The sequence below is a fragment of the Syngnathoides biaculeatus genome, chromosome 12, assembly GCF_019802595.1.
Source record: "Syngnathoides biaculeatus isolate LvHL_M chromosome 12, ASM1980259v1, whole genome shotgun sequence".
NCBI classification, from domain to species: Eukaryota; Metazoa; Chordata; class Actinopteri; order Syngnathiformes; family Syngnathidae; genus Syngnathoides; species Syngnathoides biaculeatus.
In genome coordinates, this window is record NC_084651.1 from 285,351 (window position 1) to 310,205 (window position 24,855).

The 24,855-nt window shown below is 55.7% G+C and overlaps 4 protein-coding genes across 31 annotated transcripts in view; 2 read left to right on the forward strand and 2 right to left on the reverse strand.

The window, feature by feature from the left end:
* psda (pleckstrin and Sec7 domain containing a) overlaps positions 1-6,831 on the reverse strand; it is a 16,453-nt gene extending 9,622 nt beyond the window's left edge. For 2 of the 19 annotated variants that reach the window (XR_009797483.1, XM_061837521.1), the window contains exons 1-8: positions 4,831-6,359; positions 4,119-4,484; positions 3,671-3,815; positions 3,551-3,624; positions 3,092-3,265; positions 1,295-3,016; positions 982-1,090; positions 295-533 (exon numbers count right to left, since the gene is read on the reverse strand). Coding sequence is in view for 18 of the 19 variants with exons in the window: in XM_061837521.1 (XP_061693505.1) it covers positions 295-533; positions 982-1,090; positions 1,295-3,016; positions 3,092-3,130 (2,109 nt within the window). In the remaining variant the exon portion in view is untranslated. Of the gene's footprint in view, positions 1-294; positions 534-981; positions 1,091-1,294; positions 3,017-3,091; positions 3,266-3,550; positions 3,625-3,670; positions 3,816-4,118; positions 4,485-4,724; positions 4,771-4,826; positions 6,360-6,538; positions 6,680-6,813 lie in introns of those variants that run through there. The other 17 variants (XM_061837519.1, XM_061837508.1, XM_061837511.1 and 14 more) reach the window with 16 other exon arrangements.
* ninl (ninein-like) lies at positions 6,431-16,772 on the forward strand. 3 transcript variants are annotated; one of them, XM_061837542.1, is made up of 18 exons: positions 6,431-6,783; positions 8,601-8,729; positions 8,799-8,932; positions 9,479-9,548; positions 9,666-9,718; positions 9,794-9,859; positions 11,861-11,992; positions 12,446-12,582; positions 12,653-12,793; positions 12,967-13,141; positions 13,524-13,634; positions 13,884-13,949; positions 14,028-14,121; positions 14,658-14,708; positions 15,210-15,340; positions 15,409-15,489; positions 15,992-16,090; positions 16,526-16,772. In XM_061837542.1, exons 1-18 carry the CDS (start codon positions 6,525-6,527, stop codon positions 16,715-16,717), a joined length of 2,121 nt encoding a protein of 706 aa, XP_061693526.1. In that variant the 5' UTR covers positions 6,431-6,524; the 3' UTR covers positions 16,718-16,772. The 3 variants fall into 3 exon arrangements, with proteins under 3 accessions (XP_061693526.1, XP_061693527.1, XP_061693528.1); XM_061837543.1 differs by having other exon boundaries at positions 6,645-6,783; positions 8,648-8,729; XM_061837544.1 differs by lacking the exons at positions 6,431-6,783; positions 8,601-8,729; positions 8,799-8,932; ... (1 more) ...; positions 9,666-9,718; positions 9,794-9,859 and adding an exon at positions 10,553-10,997.
* A 645-nt stretch (positions 16,773-17,417) lies between these two features.
* gins1 (GINS complex subunit 1 (Psf1 homolog)) lies at positions 17,418-20,025 on the reverse strand. Of its 2 annotated transcripts, XM_061837557.1 has the most exons (7): positions 19,896-20,025; positions 19,101-19,165; positions 18,903-19,001; positions 18,025-18,115; positions 17,836-17,952; positions 17,690-17,764; positions 17,418-17,603 (listed from the first exon to the last, which is right to left on the reverse strand). In XM_061837557.1, exons 1-7 carry the CDS (start codon positions 19,968-19,970, stop codon positions 17,535-17,537), a joined length of 591 nt encoding a protein of 196 aa, XP_061693541.1. In that variant the 5' UTR covers positions 19,971-20,025; the 3' UTR covers positions 17,418-17,534. The 2 variants fall into 2 exon arrangements, with proteins under 2 accessions (XP_061693541.1, XP_061693540.1); XM_061837556.1 differs by having other exon boundaries at positions 17,836-18,115.
* Positions 20,026-20,054: 29 nt separating this feature from the next.
* abhd12 (abhydrolase domain containing 12, lysophospholipase) lies at positions 20,055-24,675 on the forward strand. 7 transcript variants are annotated; one of them, XM_061837550.1, is made up of 14 exons: positions 20,055-20,193; positions 20,640-20,852; positions 21,390-21,511; positions 21,585-21,690; positions 21,759-21,878; positions 21,961-21,991; positions 22,062-22,107; positions 22,179-22,308; positions 22,390-22,427; positions 22,504-22,583; positions 22,648-22,730; positions 23,333-23,411; positions 23,481-23,608; positions 23,767-24,663. In XM_061837550.1, exons 2-14 carry the CDS (start codon positions 20,647-20,649, stop codon positions 23,801-23,803), a joined length of 1,206 nt encoding a protein of 401 aa, XP_061693534.1. In that variant the 5' UTR covers positions 20,055-20,193; positions 20,640-20,646; the 3' UTR covers positions 23,804-24,663. The 7 variants fall into 7 exon arrangements, 6 of the variants coding, with proteins under 6 accessions (XP_061693534.1, XP_061693533.1, XP_061693531.1 ...); XR_009797484.1 differs by lacking the exon at positions 23,767-24,663 and having other exon boundaries at positions 22,648-22,792; positions 23,481-23,497; XM_061837549.1 differs by having other exon boundaries at positions 22,179-22,278; positions 23,333-23,608; positions 23,767-24,675.
* Positions 24,676-24,855: the final 180 nt, after the last annotated feature.

Sequence of the window (24,855 nt, forward strand, 5' to 3'; positions counted from 1 at the left end):
TGATGGAAATTTGCGCAACATCTGGAGGAAAGCTCCACCCGCACGGGTCAATTGTTCCCACAATGCTTTGCTTTGGGCTCGATGGGGGCAACTGACACCAAACAACGAAGTCACGTTGACTTGGTTTCGCCGCCATGTGTAGGAACGGGATTCTCCCCTCCACCGAGGCAGAAATCAAAGCGCTCGTCAAACGGAAGAATCCAGCTCGAGTAGCAAAGTATTGCGCTGAATGGAGCTAGTAATCGCGACGTTATTCATCACATGACCGATTTGGATTCGGAGGCGGAGCGTCACCTCGTCCAGGTCAGTTTCTCGGTAGCAGCGCGGCGGTACGCGGTCCAAGTCCGTCTCCGAGTACTTGACGCTGCGCCGGACTCTGCCCGTCTTGTCCGCGGAGCCTCCGGCGTCGGAGGCGAGCGGCTCCACCTCCAACCGAGGGACCCGGCGGTGACGCCGTGACTCCTGACCCCGTCTCTGACTGGCTGACTCGGCAGGGGCGGGACGCGGCGGGGCCGACGAAGCGTCCAACAAATCTGACGAGAGAAAAACCGTTACGTCACGCGGTTTGGCGGATGTTCTGAAAATGCCCTCTTGCATGAAGTTGCATAGGAAAATGGAACATTTTGTGATAGGTGTTACAAAGGAAACGCGCGGCGTTATGCTAACACTTGCCTGGATTAGAGGACGTGACACTAGCAATGGCGCTGCTAAGCTTGAGCTAATTGGATGAAAAGCTTTGCAGTTGTTTCACACTTCCGCACATTTCTTGTAAACGGATGATGCAGTGTTGGGTCAGTGACAAATTAAGACAAAAACATTTTTCAAGACAGCGTCCAAAGTCTGATGTGTCGCTAATCAATGTTTATAATCGTGTGTGTGTGTGTGTGTGTGTGTGTGTGTGTGGTGTGTGTGGTGTGTGTGGGTGGGTGGGGGGGGGGGGGGCAGAACAAACACCCCCCCCCCCCCCCAACCCCGGTTCACCTTTCTTGCTGTGGCTTTCCCGCTTCTCGGCTCCAAATAAGAAATCCCACTTGGCTCGGGCGATTTTCTGCGACCTCGAAGACGGACTCGCGGCTGAACTTTGGCCCGGCTGCGGGATGAATAAAAGTCAAGATGTACGTTATGATGTTAATTTTAGACTATGAAAGCTATTGGACAAGCAGGAACTCAAAAGTCCAAATAGCGCCGATGGGATTTTTGTGTGTGCGTGTGTTGGAAGCTGGCTCATCGCGGCAGCCGTTAACTTCCGTTAGCATTGCGCTCATGGGCGAGCAAACCCCGACCCCGAGCTCACATTGCAGCCGGACCGGATCCAGCTGTCAGGAGACACATTTCCTCGTCCCGAGCTTCCCGTCGCCCCGCCGGAGCTCCGAGCCGACGTCCCGCCAATCTTGCCGAGGTCTCGCCGAGTCCGTGACAAACCCCCGCCCAGTCTGCACTGATCCTGTCTGGCCTTGTCTTCTGCCTGCTTCCTGAGACTCTCCTCTGTGGGTCTTGGAGCAAAACCTCTGGACTTCTCGTGACAGACTTCTAGTCTGTCTAGGACAGGACTCGTCCTCCTGAGCTGTTGCTGCGAGTGGACAGAGACTTCGGGGCTGTGTGAACAATCACGGTGACTGGACTCCAAGCGTGAAGCTCTGCGCTCTCCAGTAGGGTCTGCTGGGTGGAAGCGGGGCATGTGCCGACTGGCGTTTGAACTCCGCTTCTCTTGTGGCGTTACGACTGGCGGATGAGAAGTCCCGGGTGAGCCCAGTCCTTTACCGGTCATGACAGGCGAGACACTTTCTGATCGTAGTTGCGGTTGTTCGTTGTTCTCCCGCAGCAGGTCTGAGGAGAGATCCTCACCGAGACCGGAATGTAGTTGGCATTTTACAAGCAACGATTCTCCAACACTCGGACTGAGCGACCTCCATGACCCGGTTGGGGAAGGTGCCGGAGAGGGAGTTCGCCGTCCCAGAAAAACGCCATCATTGGAAAATGTAGAGGAAGTTTTCGCGGTCGCGTGAGCGGGTCTGCTCCTCGAGATATCGTGCTGAATATCTGCGGGCTGAGGAGACTGAAATCTGCTGGGACTACTGCGCCCCGAAAAGCAGGACCGCTGGCTTTGACGAGAGGAGAAAGCAATCTGGCCAGACAGGTGATCGAAGGCGGGGCTTCTCGCCAATCCGTCAGCAGAGTTCTGACAGAGCCCACCGTCGAGGTCTCTGCGCTGAGTGTCGGACGGCAACGTGAGGGTACTGCGGGGCGGGACGGGCGACCCCGCCCACGAGCGGCAGCTCGGCAACCCGTGGTGCCGCGGCAGAGTCGGGCTGCGGTTGTCACGGCCGCGGCCCGCAAAGCGACGCCTCAGTTCCGGAGAACCGAACTCCTCCAAGGCCCGGTAGGTGGCATCTCGCGCCACCACATCTCTGTGCAGAAAAGGAGAGCTGTGATTGGTGGAAGGGTGAACGGGGCAGGGTTCACCCTGTCTGACCTGACTGCGGGACGCCAAGGGGTCACTCACTTGCTTCCTGAGGTGGGGGGGCAGAAACGGCTCCTCCCGTCTTGACTCATTTCGCCACTGAGAATGATGACCGCCGCCCATCACGTGAACGTTGGCTTTCTCAATATAGCCGAAGGTCACCAGAGATGTCTTCCTTTCCTGACCGGTTGACTCTTGCATCCCACAGGAACGGCGGTGGAATGTTGGTGTAGAAGGTGTCGTCACCCAGCCGAACGCTGTCGGAGGAAGGTTGCTCAGCTCCCGACTCGGGTCGGGGTACTCGTCCGATGAGCACGGATGACTCTGACTGGCGGATGAACACGTGAGGACCTGAAGTAAGTCTTCAAAGGTGTCGGGTAACACGTCCTCCCGGTGAAAGTAAGCGGAGGAATCCACGCCGACCGAGCCCCGGGAAGACGAGCTGGAGGCGGGCGAGCTGCGCCGCCCACCCGGCGTCCTGCGGTGGTTCCGCGGGGAAAGGTCCGGACTGGAGAGGACCGAGCTCCTTTGAGAGTGGGGGAGAACATCTGGGCACTGCAGGATCAAGTGACACTTCTCATTATCTCCAGTCCCAGGAACCCTCTCGTCTTCCTCACCCGCGGACCTCACCTCGACATACAGGTGCAGCACTTTACCCGACTGGGACATTTCGGCAACTCAGTGCCCCGAGCACCGTTTTCTCAAGACCTGGACGTGCCGGTCCACAATGGAATGCTCGAATTTGAGATGGGGGCCTGAGGCGGGACTGGAGTGCCAGGAATCTTCTGTTGTCATTTCCATAAGCTGCAGATAAAGAAGAAGCCGCGTTAGACAGGTTGATGTCGAGACTTTTTGGGCATTCTCGTTGAAATCCTTCCGGATCCCGGAACAGCCGTGTGACCTACGTGGACATCATTTATCTGGATCCAGGTCTGTGGTCTACAGCCCAACATTTGGCATCATTTTTAAACTTTGATGAAAAACAACCGCTTGTTAAGAACAAATTCAAAGTAGTGAGAACCGAGATCTCTGTCGTGGACACGTCCATATTTCCGACACGCATAAATCGTGAGGTCATCGCACTTTCACCTCGAGACGGCGGAACCGCAGACTGACAGCTCTCCGTGAAAATCGACGTCCGATCGGTTTGGAACACGCCACTCCTGGGAAATCGTTTCTGATTCAGGGTTGGCCTTCCGAAGCCATTACCGTCAGACTACAAGTCTCCACGGGAGCTCCCGTCTCGTCTTTCGATCAGAGGACACAAAGAGGTCACGAAGCCACGTCCGGTCCGGATCGCTTCTATCGATTATCAGATCAAAACTTCCCAGGATGCACCAGGCCGGTGACGCATCTTAAGAGGAGGAAAATAAAAACGTCAACTTCACGTGATCGCTTTCTTGAAAATGACAACTGAAGCAAGACAAGACTTTTTTTTCAGTATTTTCAAGGTGCCGGGGGCCGGCCAACATACGCAACGCAAGCAAGCGACGGCCCGGTGACCTCTGAACCCGCTTTACCGACACACAAAGACGCGAGACGAGAGGCTTAGCGCAACTTTGGTGGACCGGGCTAACGGGATCCTCCTCCTCCTCCAGTTCTGACACACACACAGGAAGTAGTCGGGATGTCAAGACGAGCGGCGACGTTAGCTTACCTGTGTGTCGTCTGCGTTGCCGTGGTAACAGACGCTTTCCTTCCTCTCGCTCGTCGTGTGGACGATCATCTCCGCCTCTTCCTTCTTTAACCGTCAGCCCGGCCCCGCCTCTTTTCCTCTGCCAGCCAATAGCGCCGCTCGCCACTTGTCCCGCCGGCGCCGACAGATGGCACAAAGCTGCTTAGTCGGGGGGTTCGGGGGTTAATTGTCAGGCGTTCCAGGAAGATAAAAGCACCTGCACTGGAATGCCCCCTGGCCACGCCCCAAGCGGTGATGTCGCAACACGCCTCACTTCCTTCCGCCGGGCGGGGCCTTCATCCGAACCGATCGCTGGAGAGCACCGCAAGATTCTTGACAGGAATCGCACTACGTCAATCAAAACAAACGGATGAAATGTGAAATGGAGGGAATGGGGGGGGGGAGGGTCATCGTGGCCCCCCCCCCACACACACAACCGTTGAGAGTCGAAGGTTCGCGTACACTCGTGTACTCCCCAAACTATTCAGAAATATGTCATTTCATGATCATTCATCGTCCCTCTTTTATCTCTCCAATTGGCTCAATTGTCCTCCACATTTGACAAATATTATTATTTCAATGACTTACTGTATGTATATATCAGCCTTTTACTCTTGTTTCCAGATCTGTCTCACTTATTAAAATATGAGAAAAGAGAAAATGGGAATGAATATAAGGGGAGCCGAATACCCACAAAAACGTTGAAAGTCATTTTTCAGCCGACGAAGGATTTTCCCCTCAATTCTCTCCAAGGAACAAAGAGCGACTTTTGTCTTCTTTTCGTCAACACTAATCAAGCATTTTGTGAAGTGAAGCGGTCCCCTCCCGTTGACTTCCTCTCGACGTGGGCCGTCCGCCCCTTCCTGTCCTCGCGTGATCACAGCACAGGTCAAGGTTCGTTAGCAACCCCGATCTCAGCACTTTGGGGTGAATTAGAGCGCTTTCACTCAGGGCTGGTAAATTGATGCGTGAACGCTTGTTTGTTTGCAAGCGGCCTGCAAGCGCTTGAGCCTTGGGGCCAAAGTGAGCTGGGAGGGTTGCCGCCCACAAAACGGAGGACGCCAAAAGGGAAACCCTCCGTTTGTCCAGAAGCCATTCCTCCTATTTTCAGCAATTCTTGTGACGTTGCTCGTTTCGCACTTGTCTCGCTTTGCCGACCGCTTGACTTGGTCTGGAAAGACACACACACCCCCCCTCCCCCCCCAAAAAAAAAAAAACAAAAACAAAAACAAAACACATTTTCAAAAAGGGAAGGCTCCCATCCACATTCGACAAGAACGCCGGTCGGGGTTCCATCAGTGATATGTGGGCGCCCTCTATTGATACCGAGAGAAACAGTTCATCCTTCCATTTTCTCGGGGGTGTTACGGACGGTGCCGAAGCCTAGCCTAGCTAACGTTGGGCCAAAGGCGGACTACACCCGGAAACTGGTCCGGTTAAGCCCCTTCAAAATTTGCTCTGCCAAAATCTGGTCAAACTTTTCGAATCCAACATTTTCAGTCCATCTTTTCGAATTGTTTGTTTTCCACCTTTAAAACTTCAAATCAAGTTCACTTTTTGAAACTTTTTTTTTTTTTGGTCTTCTGCCCTCCATGAAGGGTTTCAATGCGGCTCATCTTGCATTTTGGTCAAAATATTCACAGACGGTGTCGGGCTCACCGCAACTGCTTCAAACGAATTCTTCTGCATGTTGGTCGACCGGAAGTGACCCAAGTTCTACTCGTGCTTGTTTGACCAAATTGAGTTGACAAGCGCTGCTCCAAATTCGAACTTGAACACGTGCACGTACATCGCCAACATGCTGCGCTCGAGTCTCGCGGAGACCAGGTCCAAATTCAACCGGAGAACTTGCCCAAGTCCAGAGTAGGACGGGTTCGCTTCGCGGCTCGGTTCCGTCCCGGCGGGTTCGCTCCTTCTCCGCGGGGACGCCCACTTCCGCCTTCGTCACGTGAGGGCACGCCACGCCCCCGCCCAAACTTGGAATTCTCGCAGCTGTTTGGAAATAAAAAATAAATGATTTCTATCACGTCAAGGTTTTCAAGTACAGATTGAAGACTAAATTGCGTAATTAAAGTGTTGGCGCAATGAAATGGGAAAGAAAAAGCCACGACTCCACGACTTTATTCTCTTAATTGCGACTATGCTTGCTAGCGGGATTGAACCCGGTTCCTCAGAACTGCGAGGCCGACGCTTTACCAGCTGCCCCGCCGCCCCGCCTGCCGTCGTCGTCGTCGTCGTTATGTGACCCCCCCTCCCCCCCCCCCCCCACGGGCCCCCCGCCGCTCCAAGTAAGAGCGACGCTCCAAGTGGTTCAAAGCGGTACTGCACCGTACTGACGCAGAAACGGAAATCGATTCGGTATAAGAGCTAAACCGGAGGACGATCAGAATGATGATCGATACTTTCAAAGTGGCTTTTGTTGTTATTTTCCCGTCCGTCGTGCGAAAAGATGATGACGACTCCCAAGTTGGGCTCGCGCTTTCTTCGCCTCGCTGCGGTTGGAGGCGCTCCGATTTATTTTGGAAAGTGAGCGGAAGTGGCTTCCGCTGCCTGACGAAAGAAAGAAAGAATGAAGCGAAAAGAAGAGAAAAGAAGGCAAGAAGCGTGCATGGAAGAAAAGTTCGAAAAAGAAGCCAAATTGAGTTGGGTAAGAGCCCCGAGCGCAATTGAAACTAACGGCATCCAAATGTTCCGCTTCGGCCTCTTTCAAGTCGCTCCATCTTCAAACGTCGTCAATGTGCGACCCCCCCCCCCGCACACACGCACACACACACACACACTTTTCAATAACTTTTCTTTTGTTCGCCTCGTTTCCATGGAGATCACCCCACCCCATCACACGGGGACTGCGGTATGTTCGCGCTGAATCTACGTGATTAGTATTATCATCATTATTATTATTCTTCACATTTGCACCGATGTCATCATTTACCAGAAAGGAAACGAAAAAAAAAAAAAATATTAGGGCTGGACGATTCATGTTTTCTTTTGGTTTTTTTTTTTTTGATAACTTGCTGCTTCTCTGATATTTTTATTTCATCATTTATATGTATTCATGCCTAATAACGATAATCACCAGAGGAACGGATGATTAAAATGATGTCTTGGCAGCATGATGATGAAAAATGAAGAAAGAAGCCACCGACGGTCGGGTGCGTGTTCCGCGATGACGTCATATTTCATAACCCGCCCGAAAGTCACGCTTTGACGCAGGCGTCGGCGGGAGTGGGGGGAGGCGGAGTCGGACAGCCACGACGCGACGTCCCCGCGGGAAGTGACCACGCCGGGGTGAGGCGGGCGTGTCCCTAAAGCGACATTTCCCCGGGTCTCCCGCCATCGATCGTTTCCGATTATCATCAGCGGGTCGTCGGATGTGAATTTGAGCTTGTCGCGTGCTCGATGGCAAACCGACATTTTGTGGTCTTCGCTGAAGCTGAATTGGAAAGGTTTGCCTCCCGACGGGCCCGAAATCAGATCGTGGGATCATTAGCGACCTCGCTCCACGCCCAATCGGGGGGAAGGGGGGGGCGGTCTCGGCCAAGGCAGCCTTTCCTGATGATCGCGCGAGACCACCGACGACTGCCGGCCGCGGCGCCGGTCGTGAATGCGCCGAACGCACCCCAGCGAGGTGCCCAGCAGCAGTCCAGCATCTTTTGCCAGATCTTCTCCGGCTCGTGGCCCGAGCGGGCACGTCAGCGCGGAGTCCTTGAAAAAGAGAAACCCTCAACGACTACCACCCTGTTGCCCTCACGAAGTGCTTTGAGAGGCTGGTTCTCAAGCACATCAAAGACGGTCCAACCCCCCCCCCCCCCACCCACCCACCCACCACCACCACCAGCGCCATCGCCGCGCACGCTGTGTCGAGCTACCACACCGGAAATTCTGACGACTGACGAAGCAGCCGCCCGGGGCCCGCGCCCGGACGCAGGACTTTTTGACTAAGTGACTCCAGAGCGTGAGAATCGCCTCCCACTGAGCACCGGCCCACGCCGGGGCTGCGTCCCGAGCCCCCTCCTGTACCGTTTCGAAACCTTTGACCGCGACAGCGGTCGGCCCGATCTCGAAGGGGGACGAGGACGAGGTCCAGAAGGTCCAGAAGCTCACAACCGCCGCTCGGCACGACAATCTGGCACTGAAAATTACAAACACAAAGGAGATCGTTGTGGACTTCGGGAGGACCGGGACTGACACGCGGAGAGTCCGCAGATTCGCCGACCGCAGCCGCAAAGAAGATTCTGGAGGTGCGTCGGCGCCACCTGCTCCTGCGGAGTGAGAGGTTAGCATAGTGTGGCGACCCGTGGCCCGAGCGCCTCCTTTTTATTGTGGAGGAACAATAAGGTCAATTAGTGGGAAGGGACGCAAAGTATGAAAGGCGCACATCAAGGAGCAAAAATGGCAGGGTGAAGGGTGAAGGGTGAAGGGTCCACCATTTCGGAATCAAGTCAGTCTCACTTCTGATTGCAGGAAGGGCCGGCGCTAAAAAAAAAACCACTTGCTACTTTGATCCTCAGGTGGAATTTGAGGCCTTCAAGGACCACTTTGCGGACCTTCCGACTCGCTCGACGGACGGCGACGGCGGATCCCTGCGGCCAGGTGACGAGCGCCGACGCCGATTGGCCCGCGACCGCTCTGTTGACGTGGTGCGTGTTTGTGTGCGCGCAGTCGTCGCCGACGAAGTCGAGCCGAAGTTCGTGAAGGACGGAAAACGTTACGGCCGCCGATCGCGTCCCGACACGACGCCGTCGCGACCGTGCGGGTTCAACGTACGGCCATTCGCGCGCTTGGACGGTGCGGAGGTGAGCCGGCGGCGTCGTGTCCTCGGTCATTCGTTCCGGCCTCTCCCCGATCGATCATTCGTTCATTCGTTCATCTTAGAAGGTCGCCCTTTAAAAAAAAACCAAAACAATAAATAACAATGAAATGAAATTGAACGTAAAGATTCCAGTTTGCGCGTGACCTTCCTTCTGCTGCAGTATCGAAGGTTCACCTGAGCACAATTGAAGAGTCGGCGTCTGCTCGTACTCGTGAAGGAGAAAAAATGCAGCAGTCGTCTGAGCGTCGAGCCCGTTTACAAATGACTGAGATGCGCCGTATTTTTGTGCTTTGAAAAGCCGCAATATCATGCGTTTCGGAAGGGAGCGCTCGCTACTTCTCGGGTCCTGATCCGTACCAACCCTGCTGCAACCTTCTGAAATAAGAACTTTGTTCGTGTGGTACAGTCGCATCACAAGACGCACAAATTCTTTGGATTTTTTGCTATAATTCTCGGCCCGTGTTTGCGTTTTCCGACAACACCTCCTTGCGCAACTTTACCATCCTTCCACGTCGTTTATTGTGCGCAGAGCCGGAAGCGGTCCGACGAGGAGCCGCCAAGTCCCGAGGGCGGCGCCGCGCTCCGTTTTCAGTGCCGAGGTACTTTTGACTTTCTTCCCCGAGGGAGTTCTGATACTTTTTGGCGGGCTGCTAATGGCGCCACCGGTGGCCCCGTTAGCATTAGCATTAGCCTTGAAAAAGCGTCTTCTTCCGCAGCTCCTGAGCCGGACGAGGAGGACGGACCGACGGGTCGCCCGCCGGGCGCCGAGGTGGGGCGCCGCCCGACTTCCTGTGGAGAGGAGCTTCCTGTGGCGCTAACGCTACGCTAACCTCTCACTCCGCAGGAGCAGGTGGCGCCGACGCACCTCCAGAATCTTCTTTGCGGCTGCTGCTCGACGCCGCTGCGCAAGGTCGCGCCCATCCTCACAACAGAGCAAATTACATTTGAAATTGAAAGCGAGAACTTGATTTTCTTCATTCTTCAACGGGATGCGTCGATGTTTCCTCGCCAAAGAGCTTCCGTACATCCTTTCGGGTCACGTCGAGCGAATGTTCGGATAAATGCGGAGGCGTGGCGTCGGGAGGGGCGTCCGCCGCCGTAAAATCTGCGACGACAAGCCCAAAGAAATGCATCCGCGAGAAAGTCACCGTTGTAATATTAAAAACAAAACAAAAATGATCTGAGCGTTTGCGGCGATTTTCAAACGGCAGTAAAATGAATCATGCAAAGTGAATTGAATTGCAGTTTGAATTTCGGAGCGCGCATTCTCACAGTCATGTCATGGATTACGATTAGATACATTTTGTCATAAAATGAAGTCATCTTCTTCCATGGGGGGGTGGGGGGGTGGGGTTTCAATTCTTTGACGCGCAAAGCTCTGCCATGACGGAAGGCCGCGTTCCGCCCTGTGTGGCAAACAAAAGCAGGGAGGACTAAGCGGGTCCGGATTGGTCCCAGACCGACTCGGCGCGGTCCAGGGGGGGCCACGGAGCCAAAATCGCACCTGCAACTCGATCGGCAAAATGAAGGTTTTCCCCCTCTTTTTTCACCGGGCGGAGGGGGGGGGGGGGGGGGGGGGCGGCAAGTACATACATTTGGACAATCTCCGCATTTAATGACTTTAAAAAGACTTCATTTGTTATGATCTTTAGTGACTTTCAAATTCTTCCTGCTGGCCAAATCACTTCCCTAGCGGTGTTTTTTTTTTTTTTTTTTTTAGCCCACGGGCCCTACGTTGGACACCGACGGCCGTTTCTCGGAAGGCTTTGCGCGACACGCGATCGGGAGGCCTTTACAATGTCACCGAAAAACAACAACAACAAAAATCTCTCGGGAGAGACAACAGGAAGTTCATCAAAGTGAACTACAAAATAAAAGGGAGACGAAACGAGCGATTAGTCAAATTTACACGGTGCACCCGAAGGCCCCATCCAATCAGACGGGGGCGCCGCAGCTGGCCGAACGGGGATCCGACAAACGGCGGCGGAACCTTCCCCGCTCGGTTCTTGGCATTCAACGGCCGAGTCGCGTCATCTGGAATGAACGTTGTGGGTATGGACGGTACCGGGCAAACGTTCACGCGAGCCGATCGTGACGAAACGACAACATCGCGAGATCTGGAATTGACTTTTTGCTCCGTCCAACGCGAGCGGCGGACGTACGCAACTTTGGGGCCGCGTGGGCGTCGGGCGGGGTCGCCATCGATCAAAAGATCGGGATCCAAAAGTGGGTCGCAAACCCATTTTGGCTATCTGACGTGCCAACTAGACAAAAAAGAAGGAAAAAAAAGTTGCAAGTTTTGTTTCATTTTTTTCGGTAGAGTCCAAAGGGTTAGCGAGTCCCCCCCCCCCCCCCCACAAAAAAAAAAAAAAAAAAGAAGACGGAACCCTAACCCACAAGAAATGTGACAGAACTGCGCCGGCGTCACTCACCTTAACCGTGAGAAAGGTCTGATCCGTTTGTACTCAAATCCTTTTGATGATGAAATGCGCCATATCCATAAATTTGCTTGGCTTAACCTGAGACGGAATCGAACGCACTGGGACTGTGCCTGTATTTTCAGAAGCTTAAAACATTTTCCACTTCTTTAAAACTGGTTCTTGCGCGTCAACCGGGCCGACAACAGTTAGGGACCGACGGGTTTGAGATACTCGTCGTAGTCGGACTTTGATGCCGACGTCAAGAATTTTACGTTCAAGCTGCAAGTCGTGTGCCGCCGGCGATCTCGCGAGGCGCGTTTGCCCGACTGAATCGCGGGCGAACGTCGCGACCGATCTTGTCGTACGTGACGTCCTAACTCGAGGGACGTGGCCCACGTTCTTTTTTGCGGCGGATATCGGGTCAGCCGAGCGTTTTGGTCGCGTGACGTCGACCGGCCGGGCAAACGTGTGCTTTTTCTGACTACCCGCAGACGGCGCCGGAGGACGGGTCGACCGCGGCGGTCCTCAGCCGGCTGGACGACGGCTCGGGACGCGCCGGCCCCGAGAGAGTCGTCGCCCTGTGGGCCGACGAGGGCGTCCGCGACGGTCGGGACATCCTGGAGGTTGGTACGGAACCGCAGATTCTCCCGACCCGATTCTCCGGTTTGACGGGGCCGTTTTGCGCTTTGCCTTCCGAGCGGCGACCTCGCAAATGCGCTCGCTGTCAATTGCTAACGCGATGACTTCATTTGGGACGAAGGCCGCGGCGGCACCTTTGCTTGCTTCCTCCCGAGAAAAAGTCGATTCAAACCAAAAGCGACCATTTTGGAATTAACCTGACGCAAATACAAATAAGTTCTGTTTTTTTAAAAAAAAAAAAAAAAGTATGCAGAGAAGATGATGGACAGCGTGGACAATAATTTGGATTCATCCTTCCGCCCATTTGCAATCGTGGGGGCGGAGCTTATCAAAGCTGACTTCTGGGAAAAGGCGGACTACGCCCTGAACCGCTTCGCCGAACGGCGACGGCCGGTACCTCGGAAAACTCGGAGGTCAGTTGAGCTGTTTTTGTGCAGACGTTGGACTTCCCTGCGGAGGAGCGCTTGAGTTTGTGTGAGCTGACGTCGGCTCTGGACAACGAACTCGTGGTCGGCGGGAACCGAATCCACCGGGCGGCGCTCATCTGCTACAAGGATGAAATCCGGCACCTGCGGTGAGCGAGCGGCTCGGCCCGGCGCGCCCGGCGGTCGCCGAGGTGACGGGACACGGCGGCCCCGTTTCAGGGCGCGGGCGGAGCAGGCGTGCGGCGAGCGGGACAAAGCCAAGGCCGACCTGGAGCGGGCCGAGCGCAGGAACCTGCGCCTGCTGCGTGAAGCGGACGAGCGGCACGCCGGCATGGAGGAGCTGAACCGGACCCGGCTCAGGTGAGGCGGCGCGCGGACTCGCGAAGTTTTTCAACTTCAGATAATTAAGGGCTCCAAAAGCAATCCGTCGAACAACGGGAACCGACCGCAATCGCCCCCCCCCCCCCCCCCCCCCGAGCTGTACTTTGGACCTACAAAGTCGCCTCCGCTTCACCGTGCCATGCGATTGGCAGAGAGCTGGAGCGGGACTTCCGGGCGCGTCTGACGGCGCAGCGCGACCGAGCGGAGCAGGATGCCGCCGCCGCCTCGCAGCAGCTGGAGCAGGAACGTCAAAAGCTGCAGCAACAACTGAGGACGCTCGGGGCCCGGGAGGCGGGGCTACAGGAGGAGCTCGGCGCCGCCGTGCAGGTGCGTCACTGCGCTCCCAAGGAGGGAACCGGTCCCGTCTCCGGAGGGTAAGTTCTGAGTGGTCTAACCCCTAAAAAAAGCTAAAAGGAAAGCTAGCTTCAAGCCCAGCAGACCGGCGGGCAGCACCGCGACTACGGCCGGTTAGCAAGTTGGAGCTAACGCGACGCTCCTCTCGAAGTCAGTCGTCGTGGACCTCCGGGTCTCGTTGGTCGTCACGAAAGGAGCAGGAGGAGACGTTCGGCGGAGAAGGCCGCTAAAGCGAAAGCGGCGAAAAGCTATCGTTGAAGATGCCACGTTGGCGCGACGGTCCACTTTTCGATGAGGAAGGGACAGCGAATGAAGAGCAAGTGCGCAAATTGGTTTTGTTTTTTTAACTTCTTAGGAGAAGCGACGTCTGGACGAGGAGCTGGCGGTCGTGAAGCGCAGGCTAACGGAGGCGGAAAGCGGCGCCCGACGCTTGCGCGCCGACTTTGACCAGCTGCTGCAGCACAAGGTAACGTGATTCCCGTAAGAGTCGTGCTAGCAGCCGAATCTGTCGCTGGTGCCTGAGAAGCAGTAGCAGTTGTTCCAGCCGGAAATAGTCGGGCCAGGCGACGCGTTCCGGCACCGCTCAGCAGTGCGGGTGGAGAAAATGCCACCGGGCCGACGTTTCGGTCGTAACGGCCGGCCGGAAGTCGCCCGGAAGCAAACGAGACGAGCTTGCGTCCGAACGCCCGAAGGTGAAATTTCCTCTGATTGGCAGCCGGGCAGCTCGGACGGCGAAGACCGAGCGGCGCGACTCCTCCGCGACTGCGAGGGGCGCTGCAGAGTAAGAGAAGCTTTTACACGGTGGCACTTTTGTTTCCGTCGGGCCGCTGACGTCGGCGTCCTCCGCCGATGCGTTCAGGAGCTCCGGGACAGAAACGACGAGCTGATTTGCGAGTTGGAGCTGCTGAGGAGTCGCGAGAAGAGGGACAGGAAACCGGCGCCGTCTGACTCCGGTGAGCTCGCTTCCTGTCTTCCGCTGTCTCGACAGCAAGCGGCGCCACAGAAATCCATCCGTCTCTCCTTTTCCAAGCTGCCGCTTATCCTCAGGAGGGTCGTGTGTTCTGGCCTTGAAATCTTCTCGACTCGCTTAAAAAAAACTGATATTTCTAAACGAAAACGTCATCATCATCGATAACCACATACGGGGAAAAAAAATACCTGCTGTGTTCGCTGTCAACATTTGGCCACTTGAAACGATTCGACGAGGGTCTTTTCCAAACGACGACGACGACGACGCGACAAGCCTTAGCAAAAAAAATTTTCCCGCTCTTTCTCTGAATGAGTTTGTCTGATTCCACTGCTGCCAGGGGTTCCAATACTTTTGGACACGTACAATTTTGAAATTGCATTAGGACTTCTGATATTGCCACACTGCGGCGCTTAGCTTGAAACGCATCGGCGTGACTTCATCGGAAACTCGATTGGGCGGATTCCGGGCCTCTCCGCCATCGGTCCTGATCAGGATTGTTTTGTGTTTTGCTCTTTTCAGGCGGCGGCGACGCGCCAAGGACTGGCCCTGCCATCAGCCGGGACGACCCGAGTCAGTTCTTTTCTTTTCTTATATACACACGCACACGATATATTCTGGCTGCGCAATTTGAAACAAAAAGCTGCTAATTGGTGACTGAAACAGTGAGCTGACAGCGGAAATAGCGCCCTCTGATGGTTGTCCTGCCCTGGTGAAAGTCCCCAATGAATTGAAAGCCAGTATGGACGCCAAGAAGACTCACGGAGTGAGGAGGCCATTTCCCGGTTTTAGCATCTTCCCCGTTTTTCACACATCAAAAGTATTCCTTCCACTCATCTTTTTGACCACAGCGCAGTAGTTGTAGAAAACCGAGCTCAACGTTGCTCTTTACTTTAGTTGTGACGCACTCGAGGAACTTTTGGCCTGCGTTTGGAGCAAACCTTTCCACTCGTTAAGAGCGCCAGGCCGGTCGGACTCATTTGCGTTTCTGCTTCTGTGGCCCACGACGCCAACCGTATCGCAATGTCACTCCCCTGATTCTGCCCCCCCCCCCCTCCCCGATTTGGCAACAAGTGAACGGCGACGTCGCCGGGGATTACGACACGTCGACGGCCGTCAGCATCGAGACGGAATTTGCCCTGGAGAAGCTGAAGCGCCGACACGAGCGGGAGTCGCGGCGGCTCCGCGTCCAGATGCGGACGCAGGTGGGCCGGCCGGCGCCGCCGCGGCACGCTCGACCTCGGGCCTCTTCCTCCTTCCTCCTCTTCCTCAGGTGGAGAACTACGAGCGCACTCTGGACCGGATGAGGCGCAGCGCGGAGGCGGAGCGCGAGGACGTCGCTCGGGCCTTCAAGGTGACCCGTCTGGCGTCGCGCGACCGACCGTGACTTGATATCGCGGCTTTCCGACCGGAGATCGGCGGGCTGGAGCCTCAGAAAGCGGAAACGACTTTTTTGTGGATTTTGCTTTGACCCGCAATCGGTCAATTCAAATTCTTCCAAAGGTTTCTCGCCACTCCCATCTGACGTTTAGTGTTGAACATGTTGGTACGTATTGGACCCCCCCCCCCCCAACACTTGAGCTACGGCGGAGGAACCGCGCCCATTTTTGGCGAATGGTGAGAGTCCCCTCGTATTCCACTTTTTTTTTTTTTTTTGGAACCTCGAACACGCCGGAGAGACGTCGTCTCTGGGCTGCCCCCCCCCGGGAGAGTTTGACGACGTTGCTGGGGAGGGCGTCCACGGCGTAGCCCCCCCCCCCCCCCCCCGATGATGTTTTCCATTCACGGGCAATTTCTCCAGAAAGTGCAGCGTGAAGCGTCCTCAACGTTGACCTTTTCTTGACCGTCGCGTTCAGGAGCAGCACGAGAAGGCGGCGGCGGCGCAGGAGTTGGAGGCGGAGCTGGAGGCCTGTCGCAAAGTTCTGCACGAGACGGCGCGGCGGCTCCGAGGGAAGGTCGGTCGGTCGGTCGCTCGCTCGCTTTTCTTTCGGTTCTTTCACAAGCAGACGCTTTTCGGTTCCGCAAAGTAAAGGCAGCGGCCGAGGGACGGAACCGGGCGCGATCTGGATCGTCGATGCGGCTGCTGAATGGGATCAAATCACGACGGCAAATTGGATTCCCGTCCCTTTATTCCAAAACAGGACATGATTGCTAATTGACGCGACTTGAAGATTCATTCACGGATGTGTCAAATATGATCCCCCCCCCCCCCCCCCCCGCCCCCGTTTGGCAACGCGAAAGCAGCCGCATGCAAACGTCTGCTTTGGCACAAATTGGAGATGAAATCTGGTCCAATTTGAAGCTCAAGGGGAAAAAAAAGTCGCTAACGGGTGACGTCGAAACCGGGCCCGCCCTCGCGCCTCCGACCTGACGGTGGTTTCCCGCGGCAGACGGCCGACAAGGCGGAGTCCGGCGCCGTGTTGAAGGAGCTCTACGTGGAGAACGCCCGGCTGATGAAAACGCTGCAGCTGAGCGAGCGTCGCCACGGAGACGCCCGCGACCGCAACGTCCTGCTGGAGGCCAAAGTCCGCCAACTCAACCGGCTGCTCGCCGACGTCGTTTCCGCCGCCCTGCGCCCGTAGACCGACGCCTTTCACTTCTTTTGTCCAAATAAAAAGGTTTTTTTTTTTTATTACAGCTCAGACGCGGCACTTTTTTCTTTCTTCGTTCAAACGCTCGAATCGGGTCGACGAGTTGTTGTCATCAAAGGGGCGAAAGAAAACTCCAGGCAAAAGTTCTGTTTTGCAGTTTGCAACATTTCTGGGATGACAATTTGGGGACCCCCAACCCCCCCCTTGAAAAGGAACAGAAACGACGCTTTGCGCGTTTGCCCACTAAGCTAGCGAGGTCAAAGGGTCGGCGTACGCTTGTCCAACCGCAAGAGCAAAAGATTTTGGACTTGAAAGCGCTCCGGAGTTGACGAGTTCCATCTCCACCTGGATATCCGAGATCCGCGCTTTGGCTCCCGCGACGTCAGCGCTTGTTTTTGGCGTCCAAGCGGGTCGCCGTCAATCGATTCGGGAGGCGGGGGAGGGGGCCACCCCTTCAACTCGACCTGTTCGGGTCACGGGTTCCGCCCCCCCCCCCCCCCGCACTTTGCACTTTTGACCACGATCACCGTCCCACGGAAAAGGTTGCGCTTGAGGCGAGGTCCCGATCCCCACCCAGCGGAACCCCGACCAGTTTTTTACGATTGCTAACCCTAAACGAGCGCAGAAAACGCACTTGGACAAGTTTGAACGCAACATTTTTGTCCGTCCACCACAAAGCGAGTCGCTCACGTGTGGGCGGGCCACGTCTTGACTTTAATGAGCAGGAAGCGAGAACGGTGACATTGCAGAAGAACCGGCACCTTTATTTTCGCTTCGGGTCGGGTCTCGCAAAGGGATGACGCCGGCCTCAGCAGACGACGTGCTCCAAGACGCCTTGACGGATCAGATGCTCGCATTTGCAGCGCGGCAGGAAGTGCTGCGGGCACAAGATGGCAGGTGACGTCGGTCACCGGGGGGGAAAAAAAGCGCAGAAGAAGGCGGCGGCGGCGGCGCGGTCCAGACCTGAGTGTTTTTCTTGAGGAGGACGAGCGTGCCGTCGTCCAGCTCCAGCTGGCCGTGGTCCTTCACGCACCTCACCTGGGGTCAGAGGTCACACCTTGCCACGGTTAATGGCCGACTCGACCGCAAGCCAAATCCTTTGTCGTCACCTGGATGTAAAGACTTTTCGGCGCTTTCGTGTCCTGGGTCACGTCCAGTCCGCCGCCTCCGCCCACAGAACGCATGAAGCACGCCAGCGACTTTTTGTAGCGTCCGAACCACCGCAGCTGCGCACAAACAAGCGAGCGGGCGGGCGGGTCAGCTGAGGCCGGGCGGCGAATCTCGTCGGGGGCGCTCACCTCCTCGGCGCTCATGTGGAAGCGCACGTTCGCCGGAAGGACGCTGCCGTATTCCCAGCGCAGCGCTCGGATCCGCAGCAGCCGGTCGTACCTGAGCGGACGGCGTCCGTTCGTTCGTTCGTTTAGTCGACGTCTCCAGAACCCCCCCCCCCCCCCGTGGGTCGCGACTCCCCTTTGGCGTGGTAAAGATTGTTGGCCACATGGCTAATCGTTTTCCTTGTTTTTTGCATGAATTTGGGGGCTAAACGAGGGAGATTTTAACAGCCGAAATTGCGTTTTTCACGATGGCGCCACGTCAGAGCGGTGCCATCAAGTCTCGCCGTCGACGAGAACCACCGCGTCCCGTCCGGTGGCGTCGGCAAAGCGTTGTCATCGGTCGACGTGCCCAGACACGTCCAGCCGTTACCGCGGTGATGGCAACAACAACGGATTGCGTCAAAGCGTCGTGGGGGGCGAGCGAGCGAAAACAAATGAGGGGAAAAAAATAAATGGCGTCATCACTGATGCGAAGGAGACGACTTTCTGTCAAGGATTTCTTGCTCACGTACGTTTACCACAAAAAGTTATGTAGCCTATCAAGCTAGCGCTAACGTCCTTTGGGCTCACGCTCGAAAGCACGACTGGAAAACGCGTTTTTCTCTCGGGCCGCAACAAAAAGGAGCTTTTTGGCTTTGCTCAGCCACCAATTGTGCAAGTTCTCCCGCTTCAAAATGAGGACACTAAAATCACCAAAATTAGAATTTTCTCTGGCTTTAAGCTTCTTCTTGAAATAAGGCCAGCTCGGCAGTGACCTGACAACTGAATTTAAGAAGCGGCAAGATGATTTTGCAACGGGGAGGCAGACCCCCCCCCCCCCCACCGCAAGCGCACATGCTCACAAGTAGGCGGTGACGCAGCGACGGTTCCTCAGCAGGCAGCAGTGACGTAATCGGATGCTCGGAAGCAAATCTGCCGTGCGGCCGCTTTTGGTCTCGTGGCTGCAAGGCAAACGTCAGCCGCTCGTCATCGCGCTCCGGACGTCGGCGGCGGCACGGACGACCCCCTCCCCAACGCCCCAAAAAAATAAAAAAACTCACACGTCAGCCTGGTTGTGTTCGTAGAGAGCTTCCGTCTCCTGCAGCACCTGCCGGACGCCGTCCTCCTGCGCACACGTACGAGCGACGCACATCACTACGACAAAGTTCAAGTCCTCGTTGCGCTTCGGCCCCTCCCGTTTGTCACCAATTGACGAGTTAAGACGTGCATCTTGTTTGTTTACATTTGTCTTGCAGTCAGACCTGCGCATTCATGAGTTATCAGATTTAAGTTTTGCCCAATATGAGAATCTCCCCACACCCTAAAAAGTCCATAGTAGTCAAGTACTACGAAACTTTGTCCGTTTTTACCGTGTGTGTGTGTGTGGAGGGGGGGGGGGGGGAGGAGGAATCACGTAAGGGAGCTTTACATTCTCAATGAAAACTGCAGATGAGGATGGGGAATAATTGGCTTCTCTCCTTCTGTTGCGTCATAACACTCAAAGTTCATTACCCCCGAAAAATTACATCATGTAAGATATGCTTGTTGTCAGTGAAGTTTGTGTCGGGTCGTTTGTTTGGTACGGCTCGCTTCTTGGTTTCAGTCCTGCGTCGCATTTCTTTATATTTAGGATTGTCGAATCCACTTTTAGCGCACAGCAAGGAAAAAAAAAAAAAAAAAACAACCAAAAAATCTACAGGCTGATTTGCTAAGATTCAAAATGTTTTTGCACTAACCCTGGTCGGGCGGGGCACGACAACAGAACAAGAGATCGCGCGGCCTGTTAGAAGAGTGTCGACAAGACACAGGAAAAAAAAAAAATAATAATAATCTTAAAGGATCTTTCGTGTTCTCACGTTAAAGGCCGGAAGTTGTCCGTCGTTGCTTCGACGCAGTTCTCGAATCAGGTCGGCCGCTTTCTCGCAAAACATCCTCGCAAGTTTCCCGCCACTCGCACATTTGGGAGCGCGCACACACACACACAAAGGAAGAAGAAAAAAAAAAAAAAAAGACTTCCGCGGTCGGCGTCACGTGACGCTCCGGCAGCCGCTCAGGGACAAACTAGCGACCTGCGCTCTTTGGCGAGACGCGAGACGCGTCGCGAACGTCCTCCGGGATGCCGGCCGCCTTTCTTCGGGCGCCTTCCTAACGCAGGTAAGACGGCGCCCGGCGAACGGGGCCGCTCACGGTTCATTTGAATCTTTATTTGGCGCTTAGCCTTCGCGCTAACATGAACACGACGCGATCGTCCATCGAGGTGATCGGAATCGTAAGCGCTGTTTTGCGGGGCTTGAACATCAAACGCTCGTCTGACGTGTTCCGACGCGATGCGCGATACGACTGACGGCCCGCTGCGACTTGTGCGCCGCTAACGAGTGACGACGATGACGAGAGCGGAGGAAACGTCATGAAACAATAATCGGAGTGAGCCGCGAGACGAGAGGCGCCGCGCCGAGATCCGTTCGGACGGAACGCGCGCGTTGACGGTTCGTCATCGGCGTCCGCTGTGACCCCGCACCGCACCGCTCGAAATGGCCCGAAAGGCGCTTTAGTTTCAATCCGATTAGCCGCGGTTTTTGTTTCCCCCACATTTCCGGCAGACATCGGATGCAGCGCGGCGGCGCAGTCACGTGCTCGGAGGCCTCCGCCGCGATTGGCCACCGGCCGGCCTCTGCGGACATGCGGAAGCGGCGGCGGACGTCGACCGCCGCGCTGCGGGAGGAGCGCGACGCGAGCGGAGACCCGGACGGAGACCGAGAGACGTCGCGGCCCGCGGAGGCTGCCGAGCTCCACTCGCCGACAACACCGTCGAGGTCAGGTTCGCCCGTTCCGCGCTCGCGACGACGTCGTCCCGAAGCCGAGACCGGACGCGACCTGGCGGGACACTTGATGACGGTCCCGTGGTGCCCTCATCAAACTTCTCCAAATTTGGATTTCACATCGACCGAGCAAACTGCGTGTTTTGACAACTTTCACTTTTCCTCTTGAAAAAGCAGAAATCATTTGGGAGGCCTGCCGCCGTCTCCTGTTTTTTTTTTTTTTGTTTTTTTAATTTCTGGGCTCAGCGGCGTTGGCGTCTTCCTCCCGAACAGTTCGGAGTTCATTTCCCACTCGGAGTTCGCTGTCCTGTGTTTGCCTTTCGATTAAGAGAAATCAGCAGTCTTTAAAAAAAAAAAAAAAAAAAGAAAGAAATGACAAGCAAGGTGCATCTCTTTCAGCCCTCTGTAGATGAATATTATTCTTCATAATCATTTCACACGCGTCAAGGAAATGTTCTTGTGCCGGACGCCGGGGGGGGCGACGACGCGTTTGCGACCTGCGATGGGCTCACGTTGTCCTTGACCTTCCAGGGGCGGCGTGATGTCCAAGGCGTGGCGCGCCGCCCGCTGGCTGCTGCTGGTCTACGTGTGCGTGCCCTTCGTCGTCAAGCTGTGTCCGTCCATTCAGGCCAACTTGGTCTTCCTCAACTTCGGTAAATGGGTGACGGTCACCCCCCTTCGCCGGCGCAAGTGTTGACTTCCGCCCGGTGTCTCCCCCACCCCCAGTGAGGTCGCCCTTCTTCCTGGACCTCAAACGACCTTCGGACGTGGGCCTCGACCACACGCTCAACTTCTACCTGCGGCCTGAACGGACGCTCAGCATCGGCGTGTGGTGAGGACGCAGGCCGCGCACGTCACGCGTTGCCGCCGGCCAATGTCGTCACGCTCTGTGCGCGTTAGGCACACCGTTCCTTCGGACATGCGGCCAGAAGCTGAAGGCAAAAGCCAAGAATGGTTTGAATCCGCACTAAGCTCCGCCCACCCGGCCATCCTCTATCTCCATGGAAACACGGGAACCAGGTTTCAAACACACACGCACGCACGCACACCCGCCGCTTGTGCGCCCCGCTAACGCTCGATGCCAACTCGTGTGTGTGCGCAGAGGCGGCGACCACAGAGTCGAACTGTACAAGGTAACTCGGCGACCCGCGCCGGACTTTGCGGGCCGCGCCGATGAGCTGACTGACGGTTGCCCTCTTTCAGGTCCTCAGCTCGTCGGGCTACCACGTGCTGGCGTTCGATTACCGAGGTGACCCGACACGTTTCCCTCGCGACGCCTTGCTTGGTGCGGACTGTGCGTGTGTGCGTGCGTGCGTGCAGGCTGGGGCGATTCTCAGGGGTCGCCGTCGGAGGGCGGGATGACGTCGGACGCCCTGTTCGTGTACCGGTGGCTGAAGGAGAGACGGGGCGGAGGTCCGGTGTACGTCTGGGGTCACTCGCTGGGAACGGGGTAACCGCGCGCGCGCCCGCCGGAGCCCCGCCCCGCCCCCTCCCCCTCCCCTCGTCACGTGTCGCCGCTTTTCTGTTTCAGCGTGGCCACCAACCTGGTCAGACGGCTGTGCGACGGAGGTGAGTCGCGCCCGCAAACGCCGGACGGGCGCGCGGGTCACCTGCGGGCAGACCACGAACGCGCCTTCTCTTCCAGGGAGCGCCCCCGACGCGCTCATCCTGGAGAGTCCTTTCACCAACATCAGAGAGGAGGCCAGGAGTCACCCCTTCGCCACGGTAACGCCCCGCGTCGCCCGCCCTTCGTCGCCCGTCACGTGACCGCCCGCCTTGTCGTCGCCAGCTGTACAGACACCTGCCCGGATTCGATTGGTTCTTCCTGGACGCCATCACCGCCAACGACATCCGCTTCGCCAACGATGACAAGTCAGTCAACTTTGACCTTTTCACCGCGTCTGGCTCCAAACGGGAACTTGGAATTGCGAAAGGTTCCGTGGTCTGAACTTGTTTTTCGGCAAACGCGAGTAGCGCGCGCTCGAGTCCCAGAAGCTCCGATGTCAGAACGCGACGGGCGGCTCGGCCATTTTTACATTTTACCTTGGGTAATCGCGCTTTTGTTGAATCTGTTGAACTTTGACCTGTTTATGCTACAATTTCTGACTTGTTTTTTTTTTTTAAACAGAGATTAAAATAAAATAATTTTGCTTCATCAATGAAAGGAAGCAGCTGCCAATTGCGGAACGTCAACAAAAACAACAACAAAATTGAATCCATAATTGGATCATGCGCGTAAAAATATGTAGGCACGCCGGACGAAATAAGATTCAACAAATGAACGGACTATTCCAACAACAGTTGCAGCTTTAGTTTGGTGCCACAAGGCACAAAGAGTTGACGGATGAAAAAAAAAAAATGGGCAAAAATTCATCACCTGAGCGCTCCGTTTTGCCTGACGCCATCTAGCGGCCGCCAAAGGAGGTGCGGCCGGCGCTGTCCTCATCGGGCCCGCCTTGTGTGTTTCTGTCCAGCGTGAATCACATCTCGTGCCCAGTGTTGATCCTTCACGCCGAGGACGACCACGTGGTTCCGTTCCACCTGGGGAAGCAGGTAAGGCGCCGGCTCCGGCGGGGGTCGCCGCGCGTCTCCAGTCACGCCGCCTGCGGGCTCTCCCCTCAGCTGTACGAGACGGCGGTGCGTTCGCCGAGCCTCGACGCTCACAAAGTCCAATTTGTGGCCTTCCCCTCGTCGCTGGCCTACAAGCACAAGTTCATCTACAGGAGCCCCCGGCTGCCCGCCATCCTCAGGTAGCCCCCCTTGTGTGTCATCGCAAGAGATTCCGGAAGACCAAAGTGTGTAAATGAAAAAAAATTGGACCCATTTGGCCCATCCCCCAAATGTTCCTCAACGGGAATGTCTGCGTCCTCGCTCGCCGACTGACTGACTGGACTTTCTTTTCTTGCAGCGATTTCCTGGGCGCGCGTCGTCCGGCCGAAGAATGACGCCCGACCGGCTTTGGACGAGCCGGCTGCCGCGTTTCGATGGAAGCGCGACACCTCCAGAATGAATTTTGTTTTCATCCGATTCTAATTTCCTGCTTACGATGCGTACGACTGTTACGCAATAAAATATTTATGCTTTTAACTCAAACTTGTGTTAGACTGACATGAAAGTAGCAAAGGTAAATGTGCAAAGTGCATCGCTTGTTGCCAAGGCGACCAGTCACAAGTTGAACACCGGCTTCGTTCCAAAAACTAACCCGAAAGTCCGAAACGGCTGATGCAGCGAGTCGCGCTTTGACGAGTGTCAACTGAATCGTGTCGGTCCTTCTTTTTTTCTTCAACGCACACGAAAACAACTTCCCGACAAAGGGTTGCCGTAACTTTGAAAAGTACCGGTTCTGATCAAGGACCATCGACGGGATTTGGGTCCGGACCTAAAGCGTCGCAACCGCTGCGAGCATCGCAATTGACGGACGTTCGCCGTCGGCTCATTGGCGAGAACGGCGGTCCGACGCGCACGCATAAATGCGCTGACGCAAACGGATGCCGTCTTGAGGGCTACTTTATCCCGGGAAGTAATCAGATTACAGTTACTTCATCAGCCCACCGACAGTTACCATTGCGTCCGTCTGTCCGCCTGCCTTCAAGCTTTTTTTGGAAAATGCTCATTTCCGCATTTCGAGAAGTTTTACTGGCGCGCTGAGCGTGCAATGCATTGTGGGTGCGCGGCCACGGAGGGTCGGGACTGACCCGCCGAAGGGCCGTGAAAAATGAGAGCTTTCAGTGTCGTGCGTTGCCGTTGACGCGAGGAAGCGTGACCCACCCCACCCCCATTTTTTACGTAGCACAACTCTACATAATTGATTCAACTCTCCGTTTATTTCGTTAAAAAAAAAATTTTTTTTGAATAGGGTTCCCTTTCTTCAAAAACGTGACATAATTTCAACTTGAAAACGCATCGGCAGAAATTTTACGATTGCGTTCCCGTTTTGCTCCGAAACGCGCGCCAGAAAATGTGACAAAAGAAAACAAAAATCCGTCCGCTGAGATTT